Below are 16,344 nucleotides of genomic sequence, written 5' to 3'. Positions count from 1 at the left end.
AAGCCTGTGCTCTGTCTTTTATGGGACTTCTCAGAAAAGAGTAGCTGCGGCAGCCATGTTTGAAAAGCAGCCATGCTTGATAAGCCTGTGGGTTTTTCTTCTAGAGCATTTGGTCATAGTAGAAAAAAGTTGCAAGACTAGTTCATACCACGGCTGCATTCACAAGGCCAATTAATTCCATCTCCCCAACATTACCCTGTTAATTTCACATGAAATTTGAACTTTCACACAACGTAAAATCCAAAAATCTAGCAGAATATAGTGGAAGTTTAGTGCTCATTTCTATGTTAATCACTTTCAGAAAAATATGCATTTGCAGCCCCATTAACCCAGAAAATTGCAGGAACAAAGTGGTAAAATTTAGGGTGGCATACTTTCATACAGTTCTTTCCTGTCATTCTCATGGGTCAATCATGAGGGAAAGGGTGGGGAAGTACAGAGCTGGCTCACCCATGAGGGAAGGCGAGGTGACCACCTCAGGTGGCAGAATCCACAGAGGGAGAGGATCTGGCCTTCAAGGAATGCATCTGCTGCTGCTGCTACTGCTGGGGCAACAACAGCTGTGGTGTGCTCCTTGGAGGCTGGATTTGCCTTCTTCTCAGTAGTCCCCCCAACCATGCCCCTGTTGGAATTCCTGCTCTATGATTACAGTCATGGGATTGTTGTCTGTCACATGATGGTGTGTGTTTTGACTCCACGGAGTGGGAAGTGGCGGAGACAGGATGTTTGTGTTACTGTGTTCCGTGAAGTGGGACTATTGTCCTTTGTTCTTTCTCTTTGCTGTCTGATGCTAGGGAGAGAGAGAGCCATGTTGCAGTGCTCCGTGTGTGTTTATATGTAAATAAATGTAGATTAGCCAAAATGCTGAGTTGCTGAGTTCTGTCACGCAAGCTGCGAAGACTCTGAGGATCACTAAGTGTGCCGATGTCTTTTGGCATCGGTGGCTGTGATGTTCGGGCAGAAGAAAGCTTCTGAAGCTCCCGAACAGTCGACCAGGAGGGAGAGGACATGCCAGTTGGGCATGTGTCTCTGCCAGGGTCCTACTCGAGTGTAGGACAAGCTCCTGACAGCCCCCTCTACAGCAGCCGTTTGGTGAATAGGAGACGCTGTTGTTTTCCTCCCAACCCGAGGGAGGAAATGGCTCTCTGGGATCTCCTGGGATCTGTACTTGTCTGGCATGATTCAGAGCACACACATACCCATAAAGGCCTTTGATTCTCTCCTTGTTCCCTCCCTCACCCCTTGTTCCTAATGTCAGCAAGGAAGGACTGGAGGGAACTAATGTTGGTTGAACAGCCCTGGACTTGCCCCATGAATGTGTGGTACACATTAAGCATCCAAGCTGAATGCTTGGGAACCCTCAAAGGTAGGCGTTGAGCATCAACTTAACCCTTGAAAGGTCCAACACCAGGCATCCTCCACTTGCAACTTTATCCTCTGTCTTCCCTCAAGCCCCTAGACTGATTTGGGATGGAGGTCCCAAGTGATAAAGCAACGGTTCTCAGCCTGGTTGTCTCGCCAGTCCTCTGCGTTATACATGATTTCCTTTTTTAAAAAATAATATTTATTACTTTTAAACACTACAAAAAAAAAAGAGAAAGAGAAAAGAAGAAAAAAGAAGACAATACAATACAATGTATAAACATTACAAAACACAACACTAACACAATAAACTAAATAAAGCCAAACAAAAACAATTTAAAACACACATCATACAATTTCAATGTCATACCTTTCATTTACTTGTTTCAACGACCTCCTCACACCTCCCTTTTTGTATTCCACTTCTGTTAATTGTTTCAGCAATTCCTTTCCATCTTTCTCTGTTTTCTGTCCTATATTTATCTTAACATATTCTAACCTTATTTTTCCCTAATACTCTAATAATCTATCTATACTTAATTCCTTATAACATTTCTACTAAAGCCATATAACTTCATTCCAACATTTTTCCAACATTCGTCAATTTTACAATATTTCTATAAATAGTCTTTAAACTTTTTCCAATCTTCTTCCACCGTCTCTTCTCCCTGGTCTTGGATTCTGCCAGTCATTTCCGCCAATTCCATATAATCCATCAACCTGGTGATCTTCTGTCCGAGGCTTTTAACTCTTTTCCAAGTCCCTTCTGCAAGTCTTCTTCGTGCTTATACAAGAACTTTGCTTTGTCTTCTACTGATCTTATTTTTATTTTCCTTCCTTTGAGGCTGAAGAGCAGATCTCGGGGAAACTCCCTCCTAACGATGATTTTATTCCTTCTCGACAGGGCAACCAAATCTCCATAGTTAGACCTAAGATCCAAAAGGTATTTCAGAACGTCTTTAAAAATTTCCTCTCTTGACTGTTGTTCTTCTAAGTTCTTCTGGTAGTTCCAACAGTCTCTTATTTTGTTCTTCTCTTTTTTCCCTCCTCTTCCAAGTCTGAAGGCCCTCACAATTTTAGTCTCTTCTTGACCTAAGTCCAGATCCCAAGAAACAGCAAATTCCTGTGTGAGGAAGTCCATCAAATCCAGTTCAAGCAGGGCTCTGATCCTCAAAATCTGTTTTTCTTTAGATTCAATCATGACAGGCATCAACTTATGATCATCAAGTTGCATCTGTGAGGCTGGGACTCTTTCTCTCTCCAATTGTGTTACTTTAGGTTCAACGGCAACAGCTTTCTCCCTAGCCTTCTCCGCAGTTTGCCATGTCAAAGTAGATTCCTGTGTCAATTTATGGATAGTTTCTGTATTGATGTTCACCTTTCATCCCAAATTATTTATACTTTCTATATTTAAATCCAGCTTCTTGTGAAGCTGTTCCAGTGAGTCATTTATCTTACATAATGCAGCCACTAAGGCCTCTTCTGTCAACATTCTTGACCGATTCAAGGTCAGTCCCAGAATCTCACAGCTTTTTATCTTACAGCTGGAAATTCCCCCAGCTCAGCTCTTATAACAGTTTCAAAGGCTTCCTCTAGAGTGAAACAGTTTCTATTTGTATTAGTCCTTTTAAACACAGTTCAAACAATAAAGTTAGTTTCAATTTTCAGTTACTTTTACTCCTTTTTAAGAGCAGACGGATAGAAAGGAAACAATGTATCTCTCTTATTTAGCTAACTGTCAGCGAACGTTCTATTCACTATCAATGAACAATCCAAAAACGTCAGTCTTACTAGCAGCCCGTTTCCAGGTTCGGAGCGGTGGTATTTTAACTTTCTTCGCTCTCTCCTGCAGGCACACACAACCCAAAACTTCCCCCCTATTCTCCTGCTTCCAAGGGGGGTTTGATGTTTTCTACCGATGGAAATTTAGTCCTTTACAGTAGGCTTTCCAAGACTTTAGCTTACAGTCTCTTTGCTTCAGTCTATTTACAAAAGGGGAAGGCGGACTTCCTGTTTTGAACCTCCCCGTTTCGGTGCCAAATTAAGACGTTTAAAAATCCAATTCTCCACTCTACTCACGGGTAGTTGCTTTAAAATCAAATTGTCCACAGGAAAAAGTCAGCGCTCTCCGGCAACAGCTATGCGGCTTCGCTCCGTGGAAGAAGCAGTCAATTCGAAGCACCGCGCCACTCACCCCACGTCGCTCCGGATCCCCGAAACCGGGTTTCCCCACGAGTGGGGGAGGCGCAAAAGGTGCCAGCCGAATCCCACGTTCACAGGCTTCACCCGCCTGTGATTTTTAGTGGGTCTCCGCTTTCGCCGTGGCGGCCAGACCCAGATTTCCACGAGGCAAATTCCTCCCGATCAGAGGAATTCTGCCACTACCGGAGGCGCCAACCCGGAAGTCTCGTTATACATGATTTCCTAAGGAAAAAAGGCCAAATGCACTGCTTGAAGAAATATAGTTATGCTGTGTGATAGAGCAGCTGGAACCAAATGAGCACACTGGGAGTTGTAATGGGAATGATGAAACCCAAACCTTGTTCACAAAAGGCGGTTAAAGGATGTGTTCTGTTTAATAATGGATTGTGAATAATGAACACAAATGAAACAGAACTCTTGAGTTAAAACAGAAACAAAGGAAAGTCCTTTGGTTTACAAAAAGCAGTCAAGGCTCTTGCACATTTATTAATGCACCAAAAAGCAAGGACATTTTTCATGATGTAAGCAGCATTGTATTGTTACCGTGTATAACCTAGGCTGCTTCCACACTAGAAATTTATTGTGGAATAGACACACTTTGTTCCCTCACTTTCTCTGGGGTATCTGCATGACCTTGTGAACACAGCAACCTGTTCCTATGTTTTCCTGTTCATTTCCCTCTCCCACATCCCAAGTTCAGAAAACTGACTTCAAAAGCATAATGGAACAGATTCATAATGACTTATTGCACAGCAGTTCAGTAGGTTTGGAGGCCAGTTACGGCTTGTATGGATTGGTCTAGCCATTTCATTCTCTATGGTTATATTAGTTTACATAAGTTATATTAGTTTAATTTTTAACTATTCCAAGTAGCATTGTCTTTATATGTGCTTCTTTTCTCTCTGCTGCCCCTTCCCCACATTGCAGTGGGGGGTTAGGAATCATGATCAGAAGAGCCGTGAGGGAGGATTTTAACCCAGGCATAGGCAAACTCAGCCCTCCAGATGTTTTGGGACTACAACTCCCATCATCCCTGAACACTGGTCCTGTTAGCTTGGGATGATGGGAGTTGTAGTCCCAAAACATCTGGAGGGCCGAGTTTGCCTTTGCCTGATTTTAACCCTTTACCTCACACTTTGGTCCTAATGAAAACTGTCCATCTTGGGGCAATATGGACTAGTAGCCTGTCTGCAAAATGTCAGCTGGGAGCAGAGTTGCTATTCCACTTGCAGCTTAGAGAAGAACAGCAATGATTGGTTACTGCTAAGTTGCCCATGTCTGGAAATACTCTTATGCTGGCATGCAGAGATCACCTAGAGTTTATGAACTTTTTTTATTTGTGATTTATAAAATAGTTTGTGTTGGCAACCTTGGATTGAAGAAAGAAAAATACTTGTCTTTTGCATCCCGTTGCTTATGTGCTAATGTCTGGGATTCCTTGCCATGGCTTCTGATGTCTTGCAGTGTTTTTAAAAGTTCCTGCTATGACACATAGGCAGGATTTTCCCCTTAAAACAAATAACTTTTAGTGCATTTGTGCTCTACAAAAATGTATTCACCCCACCCCATAACACACTGCACAACATTTGGGGCTAGAGGTGGAAATGTACATTTCAGTGCCAGTTTTAGAAGACAGTGAAAAGTCTGAAAATAAGGAATGCGGGTTGAATCTGCCAAAGCTTGCTGCTCTGGTGTCTGTAGGTAATGGCAGTGGGTTTTTCTTATTTTTCTTTTTTAATGAATTAAAAAATCAGTTGAAATGAACGGAGAGATTAAATGGGGTGCCAAGCATCCATTTCATCTTACTCTTAGGTGGAAAGAGTTGTGTGTCATTCTCAGATGCTATTGCAACATTAGAGGTCACCCAAAAACTATATAATACAAAAGAACCAAGTTTGCGATCTCCCTCCCTCCCTCTCTCTCCTTCTCTCACTGTCTCCTCCAAAAAAGTAACATGGATGACATACAGGCCTAATGTCACTGCTGCCACTCCACGGTGACAAAGCCTATGCTTCATGTCTGCAGGCGACAAGGGACAATGTCCTAGCCAGCAGAGATTGTCTGCCTCGAACGCCTCCTCTTAACCACCTGTTGTGCCTTTCCTTCTCTGTCCGCCCTGACAAACGGCACTGAGTAGGGCTCAGCTGGACACAGAGCCCTTTGTCAGTCAGCATCAGGAGGCATTGTCAGCTCACGTTGCACGGCTTTCTGAACATTTTTATTTTAAGATGGGTGGACTGGAAGTGCTGCTTCCACCTGACCACTTCATTGGATGTATAGAGACTGCATCCAGAGGCCTGCTGGGCCACAGGAAGAAAAGCTGGCACCCGATTTCTCAGTAATGGAGCTGGAGCCAAAAACACATGTTTTTCCCTTCTATACTAAGGCCCTTTCTACAGCTATGAAGCTGTATTGTGCCACTTTGAACAGCTGTGGCTTCCCCCAAAGAATTCTGGGAGCTGGTAAGGGTGCTGAGAGTTGTTAGGAAACTCCTGCTTCCCTCACAGAGCTTCAGTTTCAAGAACGGTTAGCAAACAGGGAACTCTGGCAATTGTACCCATGTTGTTTGTTGTTTAGTTGTTTAGTCGTGTCCGACTCTTCGTGACTCCATAGACCAGAGCATGCCAGGCACTCCTGTCTTCCACTGCCTCCCGCAGTTTGGTCAGACTCATGTTTGTAGCCTCGAGAACACTGTTCCACCATCTCATCCTCTATTGTCCCCTTCTCCTTGTGCCCTCCATCTTTCCCAGCATCAGGGTCTTTTCCAGGGAGTCTTCTCTTCGCATGAGGTGGCCAAAGTATTGGAGCCTCAGCTTCAGGATCTGTCCTTCCCGTGAGCACTCAGGGCTGATTTCCTTAAGAATGGATATGTTTGATCTCCTTGTAGTCCATGGGACTCTCAAGAGTCTCCCCCAGCACCATAATTCAAATGGCTTCCCTCAAAGAATTAAGGGAGCTATGGTTTAAGGGTGCTGAGAGTTGTTAGGAGATCCCTATTCCCCTCACAGAGCTACAATTGTCTGAGCTCCCTGTGTAGACCCAGTGTACTGGGATCATCTTGAGGAAGCCACATATTAACCCCACACTTCTTTGTTGGAGCCAAAACTTGGTCCTACTGAAATTAAAGGAGTTTTGCAGTTGACTTTGACGAGGTTCCCACTTGGTCCTACCAGAGAGTCTCCACAGTTTATAGGAAATTATGCTGGTTGAAAAACAAACATTGAATCTCCCTGTTAAGCAATCCACATTTTCTCCCAGGAGCAGCTTTTGGCACCAAGTTGTCAACATTTCAGAAGACTCCGAAATGATGCCCTCTTGGGCCAAGAGCAATAGAATCTTGGCAAAAATAAAACCTTAAAAAGCAAACATTGACTTAAAAATCATTAAACAGAATTTCAAATATTTAGTCTTCTATCCAAGCATTTGAATGCATGGTATTGATTTGCTTTTGCCCCCCCCCCCCTTGAAGGTAGAATGTAATTATTACAATAAAGTTGGAAATAGGAAGTTGGAAGGTGCTGCCTTCCCAATTTAATATTACTATGTCTATTCAGAAGAAACTCCTACTGAGTTCAGTGGGACCTACCTGAGAGGAATTCTGTAGCATAAGTTATGTTTTGGTCACAGAAATTGATTAAAAAAGGAGGATGGATGCGTAGATGATCAGAATATTGGGCACTTAATCTAAATATTAAGGGTAATGTGCCAGCTCAGGCTTTCTCAACCTTGGGTCCCCATATGATATTCACGTCCCATCATCCATAGCTAGCAGGGGCAACAGTTACGGATGATGGGAGTTGTAGTCCAACAACATCTGGGGGCCCGAGGTTGAGAAAGGCTGCATTAGCTTGAACCAGAGTAGCCAATGTGATGCCTTCCAGATGTTTTGAACTACAGCACCAGTCTTCAGTCATGCAGATAGGGGTGCTTGTAGCAAACTGGAGTTCCGTCTAATATCAACTCCCATTTGCAGCGGCAGAGCTAGTCGCTCAGGCACCCAGAGCAGCGCACATGCCGTGCACCCAGGGGCAGGCCGATCCGCCCAGGGGGTGTGTTCGGCGTGGTGGTAATCCACCCAGGGGGATGATCAGCCTGGTGGCAAACTGCCCAGGGAGGATTTTGTCACCCCACTCTGGGATGACACTCAGGGTAGACCATCCCCACCTCCCCCCTTCCTATGCCCCTGCCCATTTCGTAGATACAAAACCAAAGGCTTGTTGGGTGCCCATGGACATCATCCAAGCCAACCCCTCTAATCCTATAGCAAGATAGTTCCCCAGTCTCTGAGCAGTGCAAGATTGCAGGGGTTCCAGACGCTCACCCAGGGTCTGTTTCCTTTTGGGAATGGGGCACAGCGGAGACTGGTGTTGTACCTTAGAAGCCCCGTCCAACATTCAGCTTCCAAAAATAGTTCGCAAACCGAAACAGTCACTTCCGGGTTTGCGGTGTTCAGGAGCCAAAACGTTCAAGAACTAAGCTGTTTGAAAACCAAGGGATGACTGTACCTACAACCTGAGCCTGCGATGGAGGGCGTCACAACATCAGCACCCCAAAAGGGCCTGTTTCTCCCATAGCCACAGCCCTGAATTCACAGGCGTAAAACATAATTCTATGCTTCTCTCACTTTACAGCTTACTGCCTTTACCAGCCTGCAACTGGTTTTCTCTCCCTCACATCGCACAAAACTCTGCCCTAAAAGCTCAGACATTTTGTCCTTCTAACCATCTAAGAGCTGGGGCAGGGGCTCCCTTTGCTCTGTTCTCGTACTGACCCATCACCTTTCCTTTGTTTCCCTTAATGGCTTATGGCCCAGGTGATCACCTCATGAAGCTAGCCTGGCTTATATGCTAACATTTGCTAGGATTCTAAGGATTAGAAGTTTGGCACCCACAAACTCATAGCAGTGTGCTCTCCTAGCAGAAACACCCAAACCACAATAATAGCCAGGGGAGAAATAACTAACATGGTAACATTGACAACCACTCTCATAAAACGCCCAATAAATCCATTACTCACCATTCTCACAGTTGTTCCCAATGGTGCACCCCATTAGTCATGATGGAAAGGCACCAGTCAACATATGGGAGGAGTGGGAATGCCATGATGATGTCATGTAATTTGTTCTGTACTCCGGCTGTGTACACACTGTACACTTTTAAGCACATGACCTCTCCCAAAGAACCCCAAGAAGAAGGAGGAGGAGGAGGAGGAGGAGTTTGGATTTGATATCCCGCTTTATCACTACCCTAAGGAGTCTCAAAGTGGCTAAGATTCTCCTTTCCCTTCCTCCCCCACAACAAACACTCTGTGAGGTGAGTGGGGCTGAGAGACTTCAAAGAAGTGTGACTGGCCCAAGGTCACCCAGCAGCTGCATGTGGAGGAGCGGAGACCTGAACCCAGTTCACCAGATTACTAGTCTACCACTCTTAACCACTACACCACACTGGAAAGATGCAGTTTGTTAAGGTCTTGAGAATTACCCCTTGTGAGGGGTAAGCTACAGTTCCCTGAATTTTGGGGGGAAAGTCATGTGTTTTAAATGCATGGTGTGTATGCAAACAAGGCATAAAGCTCGCTTCCAGGGAGACCACAGCACTTTATCCAGCACAGCTAGTATCACATTTCAGGGCTTTGGAGGAGCCATACCGCAAGGATCCCTCAGGCAGGGGTTCAAATTCCTTGACAGCTCAAACACAGGTCACAGAACAACCCTTTTGCATGAGAAGCAGGTTCAAAGGGAAGGGAAGGGACAGGTGTCATTGCAGTCTCAACAACCAAGCTGCTGTAGAGCCCAGCAACTGGGAGGAAGCCTTCAGATAGAACCTATAGGCAACAAGCCTCTTTGAGAGCAGGAATCCTACACAGGCAATGTTGCAAACAGTATTCCTATGTGTACAGAGCATGCTCTTTGTGAGGGAGAGAGGACAGCGCCAATAGGAGGAATGGAACTCAATGGGAAAGAGCACTGCAATCAGAAATGGGGAGAGCGGGAGAGGAGACTGAGACAGTCCATACCAGGGAGAAGGGAATGCAATCTCCACAAGGCAACTGTGATTTTGGGGGACCTGGTGGGCAAGGACAATTGGGCTTCCAAGTAAACCTGCATGGGATTCGACCACACATCCTGTTTCTTGCATCGCGTTCAGAAACCACCTGACTCCTGTGTTCCACACGTATGGCTGCCAGCCTGTTGTGTCTTGATGAGAACTATATGCAATGAATTCCTGGTCAGACCTGTGAAACGCAAGACCCTGGAAGCAGTTGGCATTCAAAGGTCCTATTGGGAGCCAATTGTGTGTGTGTGTATGGCAGTGCCTGGAAGTCATTTCCACATAAATGCATCCTAGGAGAGAGTCGTGGGAATAATCCTGTGTCTGTAGAACATAGTGTGAAAAATGAGTTCTCTTTGCTGTACATTCTGATGCTGGTTAGCTTAAGCTTCCCTGAAATGTACAATTTGAAACCTAATCATGAATGCAGATTTGTTTAGATCTGTAATAATTAATGAAGAGGTAAATAAACCAGAATTTAGCAAGCCCAGAACGAGACATCAATGCTGTCACTTTCTTCAGTAACTGCCATCTGTTATAGTGTACCATTTGTCATCCAAGCTGTTGTTCCACTGAATCATAGTTTTCCCAGGGCATTTAAATTTAACCAAGAGTTTGCTGTGTAGCTGACACCTGTTGGAAAGAGAGGGAAAAAAGTATAAGCCTCAAAATAAAGCAAAAGAGAATATCAATTCATCCTCCAGCCCTTTTCCTTGAATGCCTGCTGCTCCCGGTATTAACACAAGCTGTTTACAATGCAAGAGGAATTTTAAGGCCCACAGGAAGGGATATGCAGACAAATGTTGAAAATGTCAGCTGAGTAGGTTTGTTCAGAAGTCAGTGGCAAAACAACGACTCCAATGTATTTGACTCACTCTCACAAATGATATTAGCTCAATATTAGATGCCCTCTTTGGGTTCTATAAATCCCCCATCTATTGGGAATATGTTTGCTGCTGCTTTTCTATAAGATGTGTGCAAACCTTTTGTGAAATCAGGAAGCAAGTAAACCCTACTAAATTGGGAAGCACAAAGCAAATGGCGAAATCTCAAACACGTTAATCATCCCATGCCTTAATCCATCCTTGTGTGATTATTGAACGTTTTGGGTATGTGTGATGTGATATAGGCATATATAAAGTGTACAGGACACTACAGCTGAAATTTAGTCCATTTCAAATAGCAAACAAATGACTCTTCATGGTAGTACACCTGTCCCTAAGTCCCTGCCAACTGTTGCCATTTTTATGATTAATCTGTTTTGTTTTGCTGGGTTTCTATCTTGTTTTGTTCACATGGCAACAGTGGAAATCAGACAGTAGGGAAGTCATAAGGCTAATCATACCCAAGCACCACACAGTACATGCACCCTTAGCTACAATGTCCTTAGTCATATTTTATAACAAAACAGAAGCCAAAGCCATTTTCTAATTAATGTACTTTTGTTGTTGTTTAGCTTCAAACATTTGCAGATTAAATATTTAGCTTGATCTTCAAAGGCCTCTTCAGGCAAAGGGTCTGAGGAATGAAGGAGAATCATGTTCTGAGTATGTGTAGCATGTCTTTGAGTTGCCAGCTAGTTCAAGGTCTCGGGTCCTTGTTTCTGTTAATTGCGCTTCTTCGAAATCTGTGACTTCTAGATGCTTTGTTAAATTAACAAGCACTGCAGTTGCAATTTAATATGGTTCCATGTGCAAATCCCACCTTTGCTGGCTCTTAAACAAGGGCAGCATGGCAGACTGTGGAAGTGATGGGAGTGAATTGTGTCATTGAACACGAAGAAAAGGCCCATTCAACACATGCTGTTTGTCTGTTCCACAATATATTTCCAGCCTCCTAAAAGTACCAAATTGGGAGTCCAAGAAGGTCCTATGTGGATCTGCAACTATTAGTAGACAGCATCGTGGTAGTCAAAACACATTGGGTGCAATGGCAGGTGGGATTGATGAAGTCTTTTTCCCCAGATGCCCCTTCTTTCCACCCGCTTTTTACTCATTTCTTATTTTTGCCAAGTTAAATGTGTGTAAGTTGTGGTCTTATGGTACTTACTCCACATCTTAACCTTTAATACAGATTTCTTCAACCTTAGGTTCCCAGATCAAAAAGGCCAAGTTGCTTCCTTTTCTGTTTGAAGAAATATTATTGTTACAGAACACGTTTCCCTTAGTACACCCCTTTGCTGTTAAATAATTTTTGTCTACTTCTACAGAGAAAGTAGAGGAAATGATTTATTGCTAAGCTGATATCTGATGCATTTGAAACATGCAAGTTCTTTCTTGGGGCAAAAAGAAAACAGCCTTCCGGTTTGATTTGTTCTCTTCCAAATTGCTCCAAAGATAGATAGGGCTTATTTGATAATAGAGCCTATATGAAAACAGCTTTCTCTTCCGATCAGCTGTTCATAGAGAAGCTATGTTACCTCCAAGCTTTGCTAAGGATTGAACTATGATCGCTTCTTACAGCATTAAAATTCTGTGAAAGGCTATCCTGCATTATATAATCATGTAATTTTGCTCACTTTATCCAGGCGAGTTTTATATCCTGTTTCCAACTGGTATCATTGATTGACTCCAGACATGTCTTTCATTTGTTGAAGCATCACAATCTGAGTCAGGTTTTTGCAAGAAGACAGTCTAAGATCAGTATCCTGAGCGTCATTAAATTTTCCTATATATATTGCAGTGGCTGCAAAATAAATGAAAAAGACAGAGCTAGATAGACAACATTGCTGTAAATTGTTTTGGTGCCTCTGAAGTTTAATCTGAAGTTGAGTTAGCTGATGGCACTTCTGATTTTTCTTATTTCATATTGCTGATGGTTGTTATTACTATGTTTGTGTATAGGTATATTTTAATGTAATTGTTGTGTCCTTTGGCTAGCACAATAAACTTATTGAACGGGGCAAGCGGGAGGAATCTTTTAAAAAAGAAATATAATACCGAACTCCATATACTTGCTAAACTTATTCTCTGAGCATAGCTTTTAAAAATCTGGATCTGTACCTTGACAATAGCAAAGGAAATTTTGAGAGGCTCTTGGAAGTGATTGTAGGATTGAGGGCTCATCCTCAAGGACCACCTCTTTCCATATGAACCTATCTGGACCTTGAGATCATCTTCTGAGGCCCTTCTTCATGTGCCTCCTCCATGAGAGGTTGAGAGGGCGGCAACACGAGAACTGCCTTTTGTAGAAAGCTCTCCCCAGGGAGGTTCTCCTGGCACCTTCATTATATACACCTTTAGGGTCCAGGCAAGAACACCCCTCTTGAACCAGGTCTTTGGTTGGTTGACATCCAATGTCCTTTTAAAATGTGTTGGAGGGGTGCTATTAGGTTGTTTTTGTTTTTATTTTGTATTATGTATATTGTGTTTTTATGTTGTGATTTTATGTTGTAACTTTCCTGAGACCTGTGGGAATAGGGTGGTATACAAATTTATTAAATAATAATTTAAAAAATGCTTACCTTTTGCCCCACACTTTCTAGGCACAGCTCTGCACTTTCCCAGTCTGTGTCAAAACACATTCCCCCTCCCCCCACTGTCCCCCCCCCCCCAGAAAACCTGATCTTTACCGCTTAATCAGAGCAAAAGGCAATTTGGATTTGCCATTTTCTCAGATTCAGTAGTAAAGAGCTGGTTTTCATGGATAAGCGCAGGGGCAAAGAACACACCCAGCACTCAGGCACAGACCTGGAAAGTTCCAACCTGTGCCTAGAAATGTGGAGCCTAATTAAGTGTGGATGAGCCCTGACTTCCCCTCCCCCCCAGAAGATAGTGTTGGCGCAGTTAGGATGAGTTATGTAAACTCCTTTCATAGATTTAGGCTGTAACCCACTGAACAAAATTCTGATTTGATTTAATACTTGTATGCCACTTTCCCAACAATCAAAGCAGCTCACAAGAATAAAAGAATCAACAACTAAGAACAATGCTCCCTGGTTTTGTAAAATAAAATTTTTTTGAGGGAGGTACAACAAACACAATAAAGGGATCAAAGCAACAGAGCATAGGAAAAGCATATTGAGTTGCCTTCTACTGTGTAAGGCCATTGGTCCATCAAGCGTAGTATTGTCTACACCTTCTGGCAGCAGCTCCCCAGGGTTTCAGGCCGGGCTCTCTCCCAGAACTAGCTGGAGATTCTGGGGGTTGCGCCTGGGACCTTCAGCATGTACGGCAGATGCCCCACTACTGAGATGCATCCCTTGCCCATATATTAAGCGACACAGAACAGTAGACTTACAGTACAAGCCTATTCATGTTGACTCATCATATGCAAGTCCCTGCTTGCTGGGTGGCTGGCAGGTAGAGGGAAGCGGGGGCAGAGGAGGTGATTTGGTATTTAAAACACCTGCACCCTCCCCCAGTTTCTAAATCAGGAATAAAAGAATAAATGAGCAAGCAAGAACAGAAAGGAATGGGGGAAAATCTGGGCTGCCACCGCATTCCAGACTACAGACCAATGTTTTATCTAGATGTTGTTCGGTTTCCGTGGTTGGCCAGTGATAAAGGCGCAGCTGGGTAGCTATACCAACCTGTTCTGGCTTTGTTTTAAGTTGTAGTGTTACATTAACTATATCATGCTGAAAACATACTGCTTATCTCTTAATTATCACCCCTAAGATTTAAGTTTTGTTTTGTTCCGTGAACTATTTGATAAGCAAGCGGTAAGCAAATGATGAAATGGCACCTTTTATTGGTCCCTGCAGAATATGCTATTTGTTGGAATGAGGACGTAGATAGCCTTGCTGAGTTTCAGGTCACAAAGGGGTATGTTAGCTGGGAGTAGAGATATTACAGAACACAGGTAGGAGTTGTAGATCCCTGGCACTTCTGTTTACGTAGCTGCCCTGGCCTGCCTTTGCCAAGCATGGCTATTGCTAGCCTTCATCATGTTACCACATTTGGAGACTGGGTCCCATTCAGTTATTTCTCATAACACCCAAGCCCACACATTTCTCTGTGTTTTTTTTCTTCTGGTGGTAATTTTGCACAGGCTTACCAAGGAATATGGCCGCATTCACATTTCACCACTTTAAACAGTTATGGCTTCCCCCAAATAATTTTGGGGGCTGTAGTTTGTTAAGGGTGCTCTCAAAGCTACAGCTGCCAAAGTTCCCTGTGAAGAATAATTTATGGTTAATTTATGGCTCTGGGTTCTGTAGTTCTGTGAGGGAAATAGAGGTCTCCTAACAGTTATCGGCACTTTTAACAAACTACAGCTCCCAGAATTCTTTGGGGGAACCAACGACTCTTTAAAGTGGTACCATAGTGCTTTAAATGTGTTCTGTACTGAAGTTCTCACCCTGGGCCAGCAGGGGGATACTGTAGATAGTTTTCACTCAGGTCCGCATATGCAAATAAGGAATTGAAAGTGATGTTCAGTGATTGGATAGTTACAGAAAGTTGTTACTATTGCATTGTAGTTGAGCTCTATATAAGCCGGTTGGCTGAACCCTTCAGCTCAGTTCTGTTCTGGCCTGTGAATAAACAAGAGCTGTCTGAAGAATTGCTGTGTCGTCTGATATGTTCACCCACAACTTAACAAAATGTATGATGTGAATGTGACTCAAGCCCTTTTGAACTCAGTGGGGCTTACCTTCTGAGTAGATAAGTGTAGGATCGCACTGTTAGGGTCTGTGAATTATTAGTGTCCAGACAGGGGCTGTTCCTTCCATTAGGCAAAATGAGGCAGCTGCCTCAGGCAGCAGCAAGGTGTACGTGGGCCGCATGCCCCGGCCTACACTCCCTTAAGCTAGTCTGCTGCCACAGGTATATTGGAGGGTGATGCCTTGTCACACCCTTCTGTTGAAGTATTTTATTTTATTTATTTTTTGAATTTATATACTGCCCTATATTCAGAGGTCTCAAGGTGGGTCACAGAATAAAATCAAAACATAAAACAACAAAATACACAATAAAAACAAAAGCAAATACCCGCCCCCAAAACCCCACATTTTAAAAGGGCATAAGATTCAACAGCCAGTCCAGTCAGCCCTTGAACCTGGAATGGAGAGAGGGCACCATCTTGTGCTTTACCTCAGGGGTGCCCATAAGTATATAAATGTATTAAGAACAGCTAGTTCTCAGCATATATATATATTCTTCAAATAACACCCCTGTCTTTAAGCACTGGGCCATGTTGTCCTGGTAGCTGAAGGGATGTTTTTCTCAGGAGCTGTTAAAAATAACAAGGCTGATAGCGATCTCGAAAAATCCATCAGGATGGGCGGGCAGAGCTGGACAGATTTCGGAGCACTATTGTTTGGATAGTGTCATTATGTACTGTATAACATGTTTATTTTTTGTACTTTCCATATAGCCCACACACTGGGATACAAGAATACCAGGCTGATGTACCCAAGATTCCCACTGCCTGCATTTCAGTGGAAGATGCTGAAATGATGAGCCGGATGTCTTCCCGAGGCACCAAGATTGTTGTGACCCTGAAGATGGGAGCCAAAACCTACCCCGATGCTGATTCCTTTAACATGGTTGCAGAGATCGTTGGGAGCACGTACCCCGAGCAGGTGGGTGACACTTTGTTGGGGAACAAATGAAGCACGCCACTGAAATTATCCTATCTCATGCTTTCAAATTCACCGTAAACACACTGAGATCCCGTGTCAACATTTAAAGCGGGGATTGCCAACCTTTTTGAGCCAGTGGGCATGTTAAAAAATTTGGGGAAGACCTGTGGGAGCCAGTCACAAAATGGCTGTTGCAGGGGCATG

At 43.6% G+C, this 16,344-nt stretch overlaps 1 protein-coding gene across 3 annotated transcripts in view; it reads left to right on the top strand.

The window, feature by feature from the left end:
* Nucleotides 1-16,344, top strand: part of CPQ (carboxypeptidase Q) — a 197,679-nt gene that overhangs the window by 52,899 nt on the left and 128,436 nt on the right. For all 3 annotated transcript variants that reach the window (XM_081874470.1, XM_081874471.1, XM_081874472.1), the window contains exon 4: nucleotides 15,933-16,140. In XM_081874470.1, the coding sequence (XP_081730596.1) occupies nucleotides 15,933-16,140 (208 nt within the window). The remainder of the gene's footprint in view (nucleotides 1-15,932; nucleotides 16,141-16,344) is intronic.

Source organism: Podarcis erhardii, assembly GCF_964252035.2.
Source record: "Podarcis erhardii genome assembly, chromosome: 8".
In the NCBI taxonomy this organism is placed as follows: Eukaryota; Metazoa; Chordata; class Lepidosauria; order Squamata; family Lacertidae; genus Podarcis; species Podarcis erhardii.
This window is presented reverse-complemented; position numbering and strand designations above follow the sequence as displayed.